The 16,671-nt window shown below is 42.6% G+C and overlaps 1 protein-coding gene across 1 annotated transcript; it reads left to right on the top strand.

Annotated features, from left to right (window-relative positions):
• The first annotated feature begins 6 nt into the window (after positions 1 to 6).
• On the top strand, positions 7 to 4,317 carry LOC119353737 (UMP-CMP kinase 3). Its single transcript, XM_037620396.1, has 10 exons — positions 7 to 75; positions 998 to 1,044; positions 1,565 to 1,619; positions 1,730 to 1,847; positions 1,975 to 2,131; positions 2,281 to 2,361; positions 2,455 to 2,562; positions 2,802 to 2,870; positions 3,028 to 3,085; positions 4,004 to 4,317. Exons 2-9 carry the CDS (start codon positions 1,000 to 1,002, stop codon positions 3,034 to 3,036), a joined length of 642 nt encoding a protein of 213 aa, XP_037476293.1. The 5' UTR covers positions 7 to 75; positions 998 to 999; the 3' UTR covers positions 3,037 to 3,085; positions 4,004 to 4,317.
• Positions 4,318 to 16,671: the final 12,354 nt, after the last annotated feature.

Here is a 16,671-nt window from a genome sequence, read left to right as displayed (position 1 = left end):
CACCGTGGTCTCGCCGCCGCGCCGACCCCTCCACCGGCATTCGATTCGGAGCCCAGCTCATCCGCCGGCGCCGAGGTACGTGAGATCCCGGCCGCCCTGTTGCGAGATCTGGCGGCGTTGCTCGCTCGCTAGCCTGTTGTTGTTATCACCTGGAGTGCGTCTCGAATGTTGTCCCGTGGCGGGTTATCGGGCGGGGTGTAGTCCGCGTGATCCGGGGGTTGAGGGAAGGGATCCCGTCTCCCGGCCGAAATGGTTGGGTCCGGCGGCAGTCCGGGATGCAGATCTGACGAGGAGGGGTCCTAGGGTTGCGCGCCTGCAGCTGGATCTAGGGATCATTGCACTGGGAGTTTAGAGGGCTGGATGATCTATGTTGTCCGAATCAAAATAGAGAAAAATTGAAATAGTATTAACGTGGGTGATCTGCTTGTTCTGATCTTTGTTTATGTTAGCTGTAAGCGGCGGGAAATCAAGGGAGATCTAAGTTTAAATCGGGTTGTAATTGTGATCCTTTTGTTTGTCTAGCTCATTTTAAAATGGACCCGTATGCTTGTAAGCATAACAGCGAATATCCCTTGGTTAGGTGGAAGGAGAAGAAATATCCTTTTCTGGAACAGTGTGTGATCCTGCCTTTGCATCTCTCCTGATTGATGCTAGGCATGGGTCACGGGTAATTTTTGGGTGATGAGCTCGGAAACTTGCACTTATTTTTGTTGGTTGGAAATGAGAATACTGATTGTGATCCTGTACAAGTAATTCGGGAGTCTACTCAATCAGTGCAATGCTGTTTAAGGGTTTGTTTATGTGTAATTAGTGAATCAAACTCCCTGATTTTTCTAAGTGGTTTAAATAACCAAAGTGTCCTCAGCCCTTAAACAATGTTAGTGCCACTCCTCATCTTCACCATATAGAGTGGTGGTTTTACATGTTGTATTTCTTCTCTTTTCATTTTGAGATGCATAACTAGAACTTCTAAACTGAATATTCGAATTATTTTCAGCCATGGGCACGGTTGTGGATGCTCCCGCAGTTGTGACTGAGAAGGAGGTACGTGTATGGCATTACTTTTCATTCCTCATTCCCTGGATATATTAGATAAGCACTTGTTGCTGCAAAGGCGCACTTCTTCATTGAGGATGTGCAATGCCTTCTGTTTTCAGTATTAGCGGACATTCTTCAATTTATTAACTCTTTCACACAAGCGTTGTGCCCTGAATCTCACCGTGTTACATCTACTTCTGTTCATAAATATAAGATGTTTTGGATATTTCAATATGGACTGCATACGGATTGAAATGAATCCAATTCGGAAAAAAGTTAGAACATCTTATATTTGTGAATGGAGGGAGTACTATCTAACCATTTAGTTTAATTTGGAATAGATAAACATTATTGTTGTTGGACTCGTGTCCAAAGAACTTGAATTCTTGAGCATACTGCCAATATAATTCTGGCACCTTGAGCAACGCTTCATATAGGCAGTAAATGAAACTCCCTTGTCTCACAGAAATTTTGCTATTCATGATTCTTTGTTTGTCTTATGGCCGAAACTTTGTTTTTCATGCAGGTGGTTGCTGAGAACATGTTGGGTGACAAGAAAGTCACAGTAGTATTTGTTCTTGGTAAACTTTCTTTGATAATATATCTGACCATCAAATGCGTATTATCAAGCATTACATGTATCTAAATAAATAAACTTTCTTCTGTACCTGACCCAAGAATTTACACACAGGTGGTCCTGGAAGTGGAAAGGGCACACAGTGTTCCAACATTGTTGAACACTTTGGATTCACCCATCTTAGTGCTGGAGATCTTTTGCGCGCGGAGATTAAATCTGGTTCTGAGAATGGGTATGTTAGTTTCTTTCATAAGTTTCTCTAGAGCAATTTTTTTATGAAAATTATATTCGTCATGTCAATCTATTTATTATTTAACATTTACATGCACCTATGTTTATTTTTACACTTAATTTTACAGAACTATGATTGAGAACATGATAAAGGAGGGAAAGATTGTTCCGTCGGAGGTGACTATAAAGCTCTTGCAGCAAGCCATGATAAAGAATGAGAATGATAAGTTCCTCATTGACGGGTTTCCAAGGAATGAAGAGAATCGTGCTGCGTTCGAGAATGTTGTAAGCTCGTCTACTCCTTGCACTTCAAAATTGATGTTCTTTCACTTTTCACTACTAACTCACATAATAGTTCAGCTTCTTCTTGTCTTCCATCATAATGTACGTATAAATGACTTTGCAAGATTGCTGATTGCTTCACATTTTCTCAGACAAAAATTTCGCCTGCATTTGTGCTATTCTTCAATTGTTCTGAGGAAGAGATGGAAAGACGTCTTTTGGGACGCAATGAGGTTTCATTCTTCACATATGTGCTCATGTTTGGCCTATGTATCCTTATCAAAACCACCATTTTCGTGTTTCCAACAATTCGTATTGTTTTGCAGGGTAGAGTTGATGACAACATCGAGACTATCAGGAAGAGATTCAAAGTTTTTGTTGAATCCAGTTTGCCTGTGATTGAGTACTATGACGCGAAGGACAAGGTTAAGAAGGTATTGCTGCACTCCCACAATGACTAATGAGGGAACCTCAAAGGAATGCATCTCCACATGCATGCATGGGGGTTATAAAATTGAACATTTAGGGAACACGTTAGTCTGAACCCCGAAGGAACAATATACTGGGATAACAGTCTTGCATGCATGAGGACTGGGTTTTTTTTCATGCACTTTACTACCCTTTTCGGAATCTGTCCACTTTCAAACTTACTGCCCAACTTGCGTATGATCAGATCGATGCTGCAAAACCAATTCCTGAGGTGTTTGAAGATGTCAAAGCCATTTTTGCCCCATATGCCAAGGTAATTGTTTAATTGTACTTGTTTTATCTTTCGTTTGTAGCATTTCAACGCTAAATATTATGTTTGTTTCTATGCTAAAAGCTAAATAGTTCCCCCTGTCACGAGTATGTCACGACACTTGTATATTTTTATATAACATTATGTTATTATATATCAGGCTACATAGAACAGTATAAAGGACCACAAAGGTGATAAATGGAATGATTTCATACAAGGTATAACTTCTCTCCTTTTTATGTTTCATTACATTCTTTTTCGTATTGGTTTTTAGGCAATTTTCATAAGTGGCACAGCCATTCATCTTATTTGTTTGGGAAATTGAGCAATAAGATCCAGGGTGGGGATCTGTTTAGCTGTCAGGTTGACCTAAAAAAACATTCTTAGTCACACTTAATTTGGATATATTAGTACCAGCAACATTTGAATGAGGATATATCAAATTCATGATCCAACAGTCATGATGGTACTATGGACTTCTTGGTTGCTCTGCATTTAATGCTAGAACCATGAGGGTCTTTCAGAAGTTATGGTAGTTAGTGCCTTTGCAGTAATATTTGCTTTGAAATATGCAATAAACAGCACATAGCTTTATGGTGATACTGTACCCCGGAAGGCGTTCTGCTGCTTCCATGTCGTTGTTCTTGAACCCTATCAGTGGAAACTTTGTTATGTGATTCTGTACAAAGGGTTTAAATTGACATGAGATTTCTGAACCCAAGTTAATGTAAATATCTCACTTTGACGAACTCCCCTCTTGCTTTCACTAAATTCTAAATCTATCTTCTGAATGAGTCATCTGCTATTAGTTGGTACTCGTTCAGAGTGACTACTACTGATTGCACTGATAAACTTAACTTAAAAGTGAGTACTACTTTGAGAAAACAAAATGCCCTCCCGCTTTTCACTTTCATCAGAATTTTCATTAATCCCTTCTGAATGTGCCTTATGCTATTATGAATATCGAACTATTACACTGATAAACTCCACATAAGTCTGACCTTAATCACACTGTTTTCTTTTGCCTGGAAGAAGCAATTTTTTCCTTTTTCAATTCTTCCCTTCGATAAAAATGTATTTATCTGGTTATTGCTGTCACAGCATACCTGTTTAATCCTCGTTATGATGTCTTGCAGGTTTTGCTCAAGTGTGACTACATATCTGTGATTACAAACCCTTAATATAGATCAGACTTATCAGTAGACAATTTGATTTGTTGCCAGCAATAAGTTAGATCTGGTTTGTGGTGTTCCTGCTAGAAGTTTTTATTTACCACCCATTGTTGGTGTATCCCATGTAGTGTTCCTGTACCATTGTGTAATTTACTGAAAGGACGAATCAGACCTTGTGCCCATGGGCTATCCGGTTGTATTACAGAAAATTGAACTTATCACATGTTCACTCATATTTACATTCTTTATACACTGTTGGTTCTTCTGTTGAAGATACAGAGTGACCCTTGCCAATGTCTGTTCAGTGTGCACTTTGCATCGCAATGTTACATGCTCAGAAAATGTTGGTATTTACAAAGTGTTTACACAAACTTGCATAATTTGATTGCGTGTGTTAGCCAATTTTTGTTTGGTCATTGTTTGCAGGCATTTGTGCTATTCTTTAAAACCATCCATTTACAAAGTACAACAACTACTATGGGAAGGCAAAATACCTAGATCATCAAGATACACTGAGGTTCACCACAGAACGAGTAGAATGCATCTCTGGTCCTCCAACTTGTAGGCTATGTACAGAACGGCCATGGTTCGGCTGTGGTAGACGGTAGTCGCCGTAATCAGAGGCCCAATCGAGACATCCGGATGGATAGTGTGTTGGTGGCCAGACATGCATGAGCGGCGGCAGGAACAGGGGCATGTTCCCGAGTACGGTGAGCTCCATTACGGTTATAGCCCTAGTTCTTTTCCGCTTAAGAATCTCAGCTATGTTCATTTGCAATGTATCTCTGGTCTATTGTACGTTTTTTGTTGATTTGGTTCCAATTTAATTAGGGTTTAGGAGGAATTGTGAGGTTTTATTACAACTGAATTGAACATGTTGTTTCCTCTGAATTTTAGTCAGTACAACACACTGATCGTTTCACTTGGAGTTTGTTCATGGGGGATTTTTCATAGGTCACAGATGCAATAAGTCGCTGAACAGGGAGAAGGTTTGCTATGATTTCTGTGAATGCAGTACGACATGCATGGAAATGTTGGATGATCTCATTGAGGATTTGGGATATGAGCACAAAGGGAAAATAAAGACCTATTTGCTCCTGCTTGGTAGTCAAACAAATGAAGATGAGCTTCGGTTGATCTCAAAGAACAGTGACAAAAACTGCATTTGCGCAATGGTTAAAGAGGGACATAGGTATCACATGTTCTATCTAGAACGCGTAAATAACGTCAATGCAGAATGGGATGATGTTTTTTTAAAACCCTGCTACACACTTGCCTGCTACTATCAGTCCTATGAAATGCAGAAGAGAGGAGAAGCAGGACAATGGTGCAGATATGAGCATTGGGCCAGATCAGAGCATTGGGGCATGCTGTTTTACAGATAGCCCAACAGAGGCATAAGTAGAAGCAGAGCAAGTGTACAGGTTGTTCAAGATGGTTTGGAGGAAGGTGATTAAAAAAATGACTCCTCTGACTCTGACCATGAGCCAGAAATAGTGGATAGTGACTATGACTTGGAGGAAGGTGATGATGATTTGGTCAGCGACAACTGCCAAACCGATGAAGAGAACAAAAGGAAAGGAAAATGAAAGCAACTTAAGAAAGATGACAATTACGAAGTTGACAGACTTGAGCTTCCAGATTCAAATGACGAAGATATGAAATTCAATTCTAGATATTACACATATGCAGATATGAATGAAACCATACTCCATGTGGGCCAGGCCTTCTCATCTATTGACCCGTAGAGAAAAGCAATGAGGACGTACAGTAGGAAAGGTCAAACATCACATTTCCGAAGAACAATGGTCACAACCCTAGTTAATTATAATGTAATAGAGTAGTTAAGAATATCATGACATCATATTTACTTTTTTGGAAATTTGAAATCGAGGGAAATTCAAGCCTCATGTTAATTAAGAAGGGTAAAACCCTAATTTTGTTTATAATAAATCCAAAATGCCCTTCTTACGCCCTAAGGTTTAGGCATGAGCTTAAGGGAATTATTTTTGGGCTTTGAAATTAATCCATATTGTATTTGAATTGGGTTTATATTCATATAAAATAGAAATATAAGCTCAAAATTCCTGATTTTTTTATGTGCACTTGGAAGGGTCCATGGATGCCACGAATTCCTTATTTGGCCCTTTCTTAAATTTTGCTTCCCTTTTTGACCCAAAAGACTTTTTTCTTCCATTCTTGACACTTAAACTTCATTTTGTTCCCTATCTGACACTTACATCCACTTTTCCATCCGGCGTTGTTAAATGGCATGTAAAAAGACAATGCTGCCCCTGGTGGTAATATGTCAGAAAAAAAAGATTGGATCGAGTATTTGGGCTCGACTACGCGAGCGTGCCCCCGGCTATTGCTGCAACCGCCGCCGCGTGCTTGCTGCCTTGCTGGTACCGTGCTGCGTGCGTGATGGCTGCACGCTTGCTGCCGCTTGCATGTGTCAATGCGTGCGTGCTTACTGAGTGTGTGTGCATGCTTGTCCTGTAGTATACTTGTGTGCGTATCGGTGCTTCAAAGGAGCTAACACACTACGTGCAAAGCAAGCACAATAAGCAAGGATGCTAGCAGCTTAATCGATTTTTGCCTGGAACAGTGCACGCTCGTCTATTACCTCACGCCAGCGGTAGAAGCTAGCTCTTGATCGATTGGATATGTCATCATTGTTTTTTTTATCCCGCAAAAAAAATTGTCGTCATTGTTTCACTCATATTATTATTATTATTCCCCTGCAATACTTTTTTTATGATTATACACATAGTACTACTTTTTATTTGTTTATCCAACAAAGAGACCTCTGTGTTTGCATGTAAATAATCGGGTCACATATTACACTAGGGGTAAAATGGTCTTTTAAGTTAGACTTAACACCATTACTAGCCAAAACTGACTAAAGTGTCACATAAGGAACAAAATGAAGTTTGAGTGTCGAAAAAGGAAGAAACAAGTTTTTGGGCCAAAAAAGGAAGCAAAATTTAAGAAAGGGCCAAATAAAAAATTCTCTCTACAAATATCCAAAAGATTCCGTGCTCATTTGGATTTTAATTAAATTCAAATTGTCAGCAAATAAATGAAAACAAAGAAAAAAAAGTTAAAGACCGGTGTAAGCTCATCCCAACACAGCCCAAAAGGGCACATCTGTCTTCCACCTCTAGCCAACGCGGCAGACTTCTGCGTGGCGATCGCACCGCGCTCCCCTAGACTCGTTAGCCTCTCCCGAGCCTATCTCTTTGCCCAAGATATGTGCACGACCTCCTCTGTCCCTCCCTCCTGCTGATTAACTTTTCCCTCTCTTGCTTCATTCTTAGTGCATGAACCGACCCGACCACACCGTCACGCGCCGCACCATCAAACTCGCACTCAACGCTCAATCCGCGGGTCGTTGTTGTGTCAAAGAGCATCGCCAGCCCACGCTCTACCTCACAGCCGAAGGAGTCACCCTGAGGTGAGTGTACAATCATCATATTCACCGCCGGTGCCTGTTTAAATCAAGAATCGTTTTTTGAGATCCGGGAACATTTTCAAAGTTCAGGAAAAATATCATGGACATTAAAAAAACACACAAACATTTTTTGAAATTCATGAACTTTTTTTAATAAAATTTAGAAGTATTTTAATAGAACAACCACTGAAAGAATAAAACTGACAAAAGATTAAAAAGCAGAGAATAAGTACGTACGAGGATAGCCTCGCTATGCTTACTGAGTTGGTCCAGTTTTTTTTTTCTTCCAGAAACCTGGGTTGGTCCAGTTAGTGCCAGGACGGGGCAACAGGGGCTCACGTTGGTCGATTTCCATTTGATGCATGTTGGGCGATTTTGTGAACCAAGTTCACAAAAATGTTCATTGAATCCTAAAAGAATAATCCATTTTTCAAAAAACAATGTTCTTAATAAAAAATTTGTCCACCAAGTTCACAAAAAGTTAATCAAATTTTTAATTAGCGAACATTGTTTTGAAATGTATGAACACTTTGTGAATCCATGAACTTTTTTACAATATGGGAACATTTTTTTAAAAAACATCATGATTTTTTTAAACCATGGGCTTGTTATGATTTCTGGAACATTTTCCCCCAAATCATTTTTCCCTTCAATTTTGAACTTTCTTGATATTCCTTTTTTTTATAAAATAAAAAACAGAAAAAAATATGGAATAAAAAACTGGGGCGCTCGACCCCACTTATGGGTCGGCCAACGAGGGGCGCGCGGGAGGGGAGTTGATGTGCGCTGGCACGTTTGCCAGCGCCCCACGCGCTGAAAAAGGAGCTCCCTGCAAGAGCAACTAGTTGACGAGCGCTCCTTCCGGAGCCTCCCAACGATGACTCGTGGATGGGCTGAGAGCGCGACACCTGTCGCGCTCTTGGCGCTCCCTCTGGATTTTTTTTATTTTTCTGTATGCGTTTTCAGCTTTTTAGATGTTTTTTGGGGGTTTTTGGTTTTCCATCAGTCTTTCTTAGCTGTTGGATAAAAAATTGATTATTTTTTGCGTGAAAAATACGTTTTTCCCTTCCGCGAGAGGCATGGTTTTGCTTTCGCAAGAGGCTCGACCATGACTCTCGGAAAGAAAAAAAAAGCACATTTTTCTTTTCTTTTTCTTTCTTGAGAGGCACGATTTTGCTTCCGTGAGAGGCATGGAGAAAACGAAAAAAACGCATTTTTTTTCCTTCCGTGAGAGGCACGACCATACCTCTCGGAAATGAAAAAGAAAATTTCTTCTGTGAGAGGCACAATTTTGCTTATGTGAGAGGCACGGTTTTGCTTCCGCAAGAGGCATGGCCGTGCCTCTCAGAGACAAAAAAAAAAACGTGTTTTCTCTTTTCATTCTGTGAGAGGCACGGCCGTGCCTCTTGAAAATGAAACGCGTTGTTTATTTTTTTTCTTTCACGGGAGTTTTGTGAAAAAAAGTTCGTCAAAACATATCAACATACTTTTAAATATCTCGACGTGAGGGGTCCAACGGTGAAAAGATTTGAGATTTGGACGCATGGTTTAGGAAATAAAACGTTCTGAATAAAGTGATTTACGAAAAAAAGAGAAATCTCACAGGTTACAACAAGTGATGCACATACAGCGCGCCACTTCACGCAACCTAGGAAGATAAAAATGATCTTTAGAAGGCCTGAATTAGTTATTTCGGCTCCCTGCATGTTGCATCGAATTGTCGTCGCTTTGCACAAGGGCCATCGAAGAAAACTGAGGTGGGCTGGCCCATTAGCTAGTTATAGATGTTAAATCACAGTTTTGAGAACCTTCCTTTTAAGTTTTAGAGGCTATAATGTTTTGGTGTTGTTTTAATTTTATCTGTTTTTCTATTGTCTTCTTCATGTTTTTTTGGTTTTTATTTGTTCCTTTCCTCCCTTGTCCTAAATGTTGGTCTCGATTTTTAAATGATAGTGTTTTTAGAAAATTTAAAATTGAAAAAATGTTGACATTTTAAAAAGAGGTTCAAAATTTTAAAAAAACATCTTCCCCAATATTTTTCATTTATAAATTGTAAAAAATTCAAAATTGCTCTGTTTAAATAAAGGTTCAAAAAATTTCAAGTATAAAAATTGTCCACACTTAAAAAATGTTCCCAAAATTTGAAATTTTCCTTTTTTTAAACACCTTGTTTTAAAAAATAAAGTTTTTTCCCAAAAAATCATGTTTAAAAAATGACTAGTTTTATTAAAATTTTCAAAAACTTCAAAAAATATTCTCAAATTTTATTAAAACAAAATTTTCATGTTTTAAAAATACCAAAATAGGAAAAACAATTAAGAACAACGAAACAGAAAAAACATGCTAGGAAAGACGAACACGGTAAAAATTGTGTATACGCTATCTAATAGGCTAGCCTAGCTCGGACGCCTTTGTGCGAATCCCATTTAATTTGACGTAATAACATTAGTGACTAGAGGGCATCTTTTGCAAATTAACTCTCGCCTCCTCCCAGGGAACTATCGTAAGTGTCTTTCCTCCTCCTCAAGAAAAGTCAGTTTTCTGCTCCCGCCGCCGGCGCCGTCGATCTGCGCCACCTTTGATGGACTTTGGGCCGTGGAGGTGCGGAGGATCTTGGCTCCTCACCGGCGGGAGGGACCCGTTCTCGTTTTTTGTTAGGTTCAACATCTCTCGGGGTAGTGTGGCGGGGCGATGTCCCTTAATGGGAATAATGTCTCCCATGTCCTATCCCCGTCCCGATGGTACGAATAACATCGTCAAAGGATATGTGGAGGTGTGTCTCCATCAAATCTTGCGGGATTTCGTCGGTGTTGGTCTTCAGTTGATCTATTTAGATCCAGCTCGTCTTCGTTTGTGTGGTTACAAGTTCAATCTTTTCGATCTACAAATCTCTTCATCGGCGATGGTTGCTGCGTTGGTCTTTTGGGTCCTTAGCACGAAGAATTCCCGACTGTTTACTACAACAAGGTTTGCTTGGCTCCGTTGAGGGAGGGGCGATGATGGCGGCGCACCTTCGGCTCGCTCCGATACTTGTAGTCGTCGCTAGGTGGTCCATGGACCAGGTTGTAATTTTTATTACCTCTAATGTTCCGTGTACTGCCATAATGATGAATAAATTGGAAATTTCTCACCCCATAAAAAGAACTCTCGCCTCCTTTTCGTGGTAACAAGAAGCACACCAGATGTGTGTGACTTGCCGCAACCTTGAAGTTTTGGTGGGATTTCTTTCCACGGGAAAGAAAGGATGAGTGGTTTTTTTGTGCTTTTATTTCCAAAGATCCAATATTTCCATTTATAAATAGCTATCGAGATTTGCGAAATTGTTTTTGTCATTTTAAGGAATCACGCGTCAAAATGACAAACCATTTCATCATTGCACTTCTTGCGTCGAGTTCTACGTGAAGGAAATATGTCGTAGATGCAATAATAAAGTTGTTATTTATATTTCTTTATATCATGATAAATGTTTATTATTCATAATAAATGTTTATTATTCATGTTAGAATTGTATTAATCGGAAACTTGATACATGTGTGAATACATACACAAAGGCGAGTACTCTGCGCCGGTCAGCCGGCCCAAACTTTGGGCCGATCCAACCGTGGCCGTTAGATGCGATGTACAGAAACCGTCAGATCGAAGAATAATGTCCCCACTTCCGTATTCCTCGTGCCCACGACTCTCTTCCCCACCTCCTAATCCCAAATCGGAAGAGAAACATCCAAGACGGGAACGAGACGGCAAAGCTCGCCAGATCGCCGCCGCTCCCAACGGCGAGGCTGCACATCGTCTCCGGCGACGGTGCTTGCTGGGGAACCTCCCCCACTCTCAATTTTTGCTGCAAATCCCATCATTGACCGGTTGCAACTTCCCCCTCGACCGATGGCAACTTTTGCCACCGGCGTTCCATGGTTGCAGCACTCCGGTGCGTCGCCCTGGCCTTGCCGTAGACTGCATGAGTTTCCGCGACTCAAAAGACACCAAATGCACCATAAAAGCGGATGTAGCAAAAAAAACTTGTTAGTCGTAGCAAAAGGCAACGACGGTTGCAGCAAAAACGACGTCGTCGTCGTCGCGGGTCGCGACTCGCCATGAATGGACGTCGCAAAAATATTTGCCGGTTGTAGCAAAAATCGGTGACGGTTGCAGGAAAATCATCATCGCTGATTGACGAAGGTTGCAGCAAAAGCCCGTGGTAGCAAAATAATACACTGTTTCCAGCAAAATCCAAAGACGATAGTAGCACAAATAGTGCTAGTTCCAGCAAAAACTAAGACAATGGTATCAAAAATAATCATCTGGTTCCAGCAAAACTCAAAGACAATGGTTGCAAAAATTGGTGCTAGTTCTAGCAAAAACTAAAACAATGGTAGCAAAAAAATGAGCACTGGATCCAGCCAAATTCATAGATGATGGTAGCAAAAAAATGAGCACTGGATCCAGCCAAATTCATACATGATGGTAGCAAAAAATCCTCTAGTTCCAGCAAAACAAAAACCCGGATGAAGCAAAAATTTCCGCTGGTCGCAGCTCCCACTGAGGCCGGTTCCAGCATCTTGTCCGCCCGTTGTAGCACAACATAGCCGTCGTCCCCGATACATCGGCCTGGGATTGTAGCACCAAAAGCTTCCAGCTTTCAGGTGAGGGCGGTTGCAGCACCACCCCTTGCCGGTTCCAGCACCCCCTGGGTTGGAGCTCGGATCACGGCGTGGCGGCCGTCGCGACACCGACCAAGGGCAGCACCTCATCGGATCTACGACGGATTTGTAGTGCGATGATGGTGGACATGAAGGAGGAGGAAAAGCTATAGGAGAGGTGGGGATGGGAAAGAAGAAGAAGGAGGAACCCGGTTGGCACTCGTAGCGCCGGGCCTGCGGTGGTGGTCGGCGCTGAGCACTACGGAGATGAGGAAAGCCATGGGATCTGGTGGGGAAGAAAAGAAATCAGTGGACGGCGTTGTCTCACGCAAGAAGATAAGTGTGGTGCGTGTGGGCCCTTTGGGAAGGATGTGGGCGTGAAAGAGAGTAGCACGTGGTTTGTTAGCTATTTTTTGGCCGTGTGATCAACTCGAATCGAGCGGCCTGTGCGCGACCGGGGGAACACTCGGCCGGTGCGCCGGGTATAAACGTTTCCCATAGACAAAACACCGTGTTCCTAATATGCCTCTACTAGACTAGCTCATTAATCAAAGATGGTTAAGTTTCCTAACCATAGACATGTGTTGTCATTTGATGAACGAGATCACATCATTAGGAGAATGATGTGATGGACAAGGCCCGTCCGTTAGCTTATCATGTTGATCATTTAGTTTTATTGCTATTGCTTTCTTCATGTCATATACATATTCCTTTCACTATGAGATTATGCAACTCCCAGATACCGGAGGAATACCTTGTGTGCTATCAAATGTCACAACGTATCTGGGTGATTATAAAGATGCTCTACAGGTATCTCCGAAGGTGTTTGTTGGGTTGGCATAGATCGAGATTAGGATTTGTCATTCTGAGTATCATAGAGGTATCTCTGGGCCCTCTGGGTAATGCACATCATAATAAGCCTTACAAGCAATGTGACTAATGAGTTAGTTGTGGGCTGATGCATTATGGAACGAGTAAAGAGACTTGCCGGTAATGAGACTGAACTAGGTATGATGATACCCATGATCGAATCTCGAGCAAGTAACATACCGATGAAAAAGGGAATAACGTATGTTGTCATTACGGTTTGAACGATAAAGATCTTCGTAGAATATGTAGGAACCAATATGAGCATCCAGGTTCCGCTATTGGTTATTGACCGGAGAGGTGTCTCGGTCATGTCTACATAGTTCTCGAACCCGTAGGGTCCGCACGCTTAACATTCGATGACGATTTTGTATTATACGAGTCATGTGATTTGGTGATCGAATGTTGTTCGGAGTCCCGGATGAGCTCATGGACATGACGAGGAGTCTCTAAATGCTCGAGAGGTAAAGATTCATATATAGGACGATAGTATTCGGACACCGGAAGTGTTTCGGGGGTACCGGGTATGTATCGGGTCACCAAATGGGGTTCCGGGTAACCCCAACAAACAATATGGGCCTAATGGGACAAGAGAGGGACAAACCAACCCCTAAGGGGCTAGTGCACCCCCTATAGGCCAAAATAAGGGGGAAAGGAAAGGAGGGATGGAGAAGGAAAGGGGAGGATTCGGCCTCCCCCTTTCTTTCCCCTCCCCCCTCTCTTTCCTTCCCCCTCCGACACTTATGGAAGGGTGGGAGGCCGACTTGTAGGAGGCGCCCAAGTAGGATTACTCCTACTTGGGGCGCCCCTTGCTGCCCCTCTCCCTCTCCCACCTATATATATGTGTGGGGCGAGGACACCGCTAGAACACACAACATTGATTCCTAGCCATGTGCGGCGCCCCCTCCACAGTTTACGCCTCCGGTCATATTGTCGTAGTGCTTAGGCGAAGCCGCACGCAGATCACTTCACCATCATCATCACCACACCGTCGTGCTGACGAAACTCTCCCTCGACACTTTGCTGGATCAAGAGTTCGAGGGATGTCATCGAGCTGAACGTGTGCAGAACTTAGAGGTGTCTTATGTTCGGTGCTTGATCGGTCGAAATGAGAAGAAGTTCGACTATATCAACCGCATTGTCAAAACGCTTCCGATTTCGGTCTACGAGGGTACGTGGACACACTCTCCCCTCTCGTTGCTATGCATCTCCTAGATAGATCTTGCGTGAGCGTAGGATTTTTTTTGAAATTGCATGCTACGTTCCCAACAGTGTTATCAGAGCCAGGTCTATGCGTAGATGATATGCACGAGTAGAACACAAAGAGTTGTGGGTGGTGATCATCATACTACTTATCACCAATGTCTTATTTTGATTCGGCGATATGGATGAAGCGGCCCGGACCAACCTTACATGACCACGTTCATGAGACCGGTTCCACCGATAGACATGCAACTAGTTTTGCATAAAGGTGACTGGCGGGTGTCTGTTTCTCCAACTTTAGTTGAATCGAATTTGACTGTGGTCGGTCCTTGTTGAAGGTTAAAACATCAAACTTGATAAATCACCGTTGTGGTTTTGATGCCTAGGTAAGAACGGTTCTTACTAGAAGCCCGTAGCAGCCACGTAAAACTTGCAACAACAAAGTAGAAGACGTTTAACTTGTTTTTGCAGGGCATGTTGTGATATGATATGGTCAAGACATGATGTGATATACGTTATTGTATGAGATGATCATGTTTTGTAAAAGTTATCGGCAACTGGCAGGAGCCTCTTATGGTTGTCGCTTTATTGTATGAAATGCAAATGCCATGTAATTGCTTTACTTTATCACTATGCGTTAGCGATAGTTGTAGAAGCAATAGTTGGCGAGGCGACAACGACGCTACCATGGAGATCAAGGTGTCAAGCTGGCGACGATGGAAATCATGACGATGCTTTGGAGATGGAGATCAAAGGCACAAGATGATGATGGCCATACCATGTCACATATTTTGATTGCATGTGATGTTTATCTTTTATGCATCTTATTTTGCTTAGTACGGCAGTAGCATTATAAGATGATCCCTCACTAAAATTTTAAGGTATAAGTGTTCTCCTTGAGTATGCACCGTTGCGACAGTTCGTCGTGCCGAGACACCACGTGATGCTCGGGTGTGATAAGCTCTACGTTCACATACAACGGACGCAAGACAATTTTGCACATGCGAAATACTCGGGTTAAACTTGACGAGCCTAGCATGTACAGACATGGCCTCGGAACACTGGAGACCGAAAGGTTGAACGTGAATCATATAGTAGATATGATCAACATAGAGATGTTCACCATTGCAAACTACTCCATCTCACATGATGATCGGACATGGTTTAGTTGATATGGATCACGTGATCATTTAGATGACTCGAGGGATGTCTATCTAAGTGGGAGTTCTTAAGTAATATGATTAATTGAACTTAATTTTTCATGAACTTAGTCCTGACAGTTTTTGCATATCTATGTTGTAGATCAATGGCCCGTGCTACCGTTCCCTTGAATTTTAATGCGTTCCTAGAGAAAGCTAAGTTGAAAGACGATGGTAGCAACTACACAGACTGGGTCCATAACTTGAGGATGATCCTCATTACTGCACAGAAGAATTATGTCCTTGATGCACTGCTAGGTGACAAGCCCCTCCAGCTAATGTAGACGCTTTGAACGTCTGGCAGACGCGGTCTGATGAGTACTCTATAGTTTAGTGTGCCATTGAGGGAGTCCTGGATTAGGGGGTCTCCGGACAGCCGGACTATATCCTTTGGCCGGACTGTTGGATAATGAAGATATAAGATTGAAGACTTCGTCCCGTGTCCGAATGGGACTCTCCTTGGCGTGGAAGGCAAGCTTGGCAATACGGATATGTAGATCTCCTCCCTTGTAACCGACTTTGTGTAACCCTAGCCCCCTCCGGTGTCTATATAAACCGGAGGGTTTAGTCCGTAGGACAACAATAATCATACCATAGGCTAGCTTCTAGGGTTTAGCCTCTACGATCTCGTAGTAGATCAACTCTTGTAATACTCATATCATCAAGATCAATCAAGCAGGATGTAGGGTATTACCTCCATCAAGAGGGCCCGAACCTGGGTAAACATCGTGTCCCCTGCCTCCTGTTACCATCCGCCTTAGACGCACAGTTTGGGACCCCCTACCCGAGATCCGCCGATTTTGACACCGACATTGGTGCTTTCATTGAGAGTTCCACTATGTCGTCACCATAGGGCTTGATGGCTCCTTTGATCATCGGTAACGATGCGGTCCAGGGCGAGGTTTTCCTTCCCGGACAGATCTTCTTATTCGGCGGCTTCGCACTGCGGGCCAACTCGCTTGGCCATCTGGAGCAGATCGAGAGCTACGCCCCTGGCCATCAGGTTAAGTTCGGAAACCTAAACTACACTGCCGACATCCGCGGAGACTTGATCTTCGACAGATTTGAGCCCATGTCGGGTGCGCCGCACGATCACGACGAGCATGATTTAGCTCTGCCGTCAACCAGTGTTCGGGAGATCACACCTATAACTACTCCGACCTTCAATCCGGAGCAAATTGTGCCATCCGAGGACGAAGGGATAGACCCCGCCATGGAGGCCGCACTCTCAGTGGTGATGGAGCCGGATACCGACTTCACCCCTTACGAGAG

Source organism: Triticum dicoccoides, chromosome 2A (assembly GCF_002162155.2).
Source record: "Triticum dicoccoides isolate Atlit2015 ecotype Zavitan chromosome 2A, WEW_v2.0, whole genome shotgun sequence".
Taxonomy (NCBI): domain Eukaryota; kingdom Viridiplantae; phylum Streptophyta; class Magnoliopsida; order Poales; family Poaceae; genus Triticum; species Triticum dicoccoides.
Note: the sequence above shows the minus strand (reverse complement) of the source record. Positions and strands in the feature narration are given on the sequence as shown.

Excerpts from the sequence above, each read along its gene's own strand:
- LOC119353737 (XM_037620396.1), top strand. The coding sequence starts at position 1,000 with ATGGGCACGGTTGTGGATGCTCCCGCAGTTGTGACTGAGAAGGAG. Across the intron at positions 2,362-2,454 it reads GTCTTTTGGGACGCAATGAG|GGTAGAGTTGATGACAACAT; the intron begins GTTTCATTCTTC and ends ATTGTTTTGCAG. Across the intron at positions 2,563-2,801 it reads CGAAGGACAAGGTTAAGAAG|ATCGATGCTGCAAAACCAAT; the intron begins GTATTGCTGCAC and ends GCGTATGATCAG.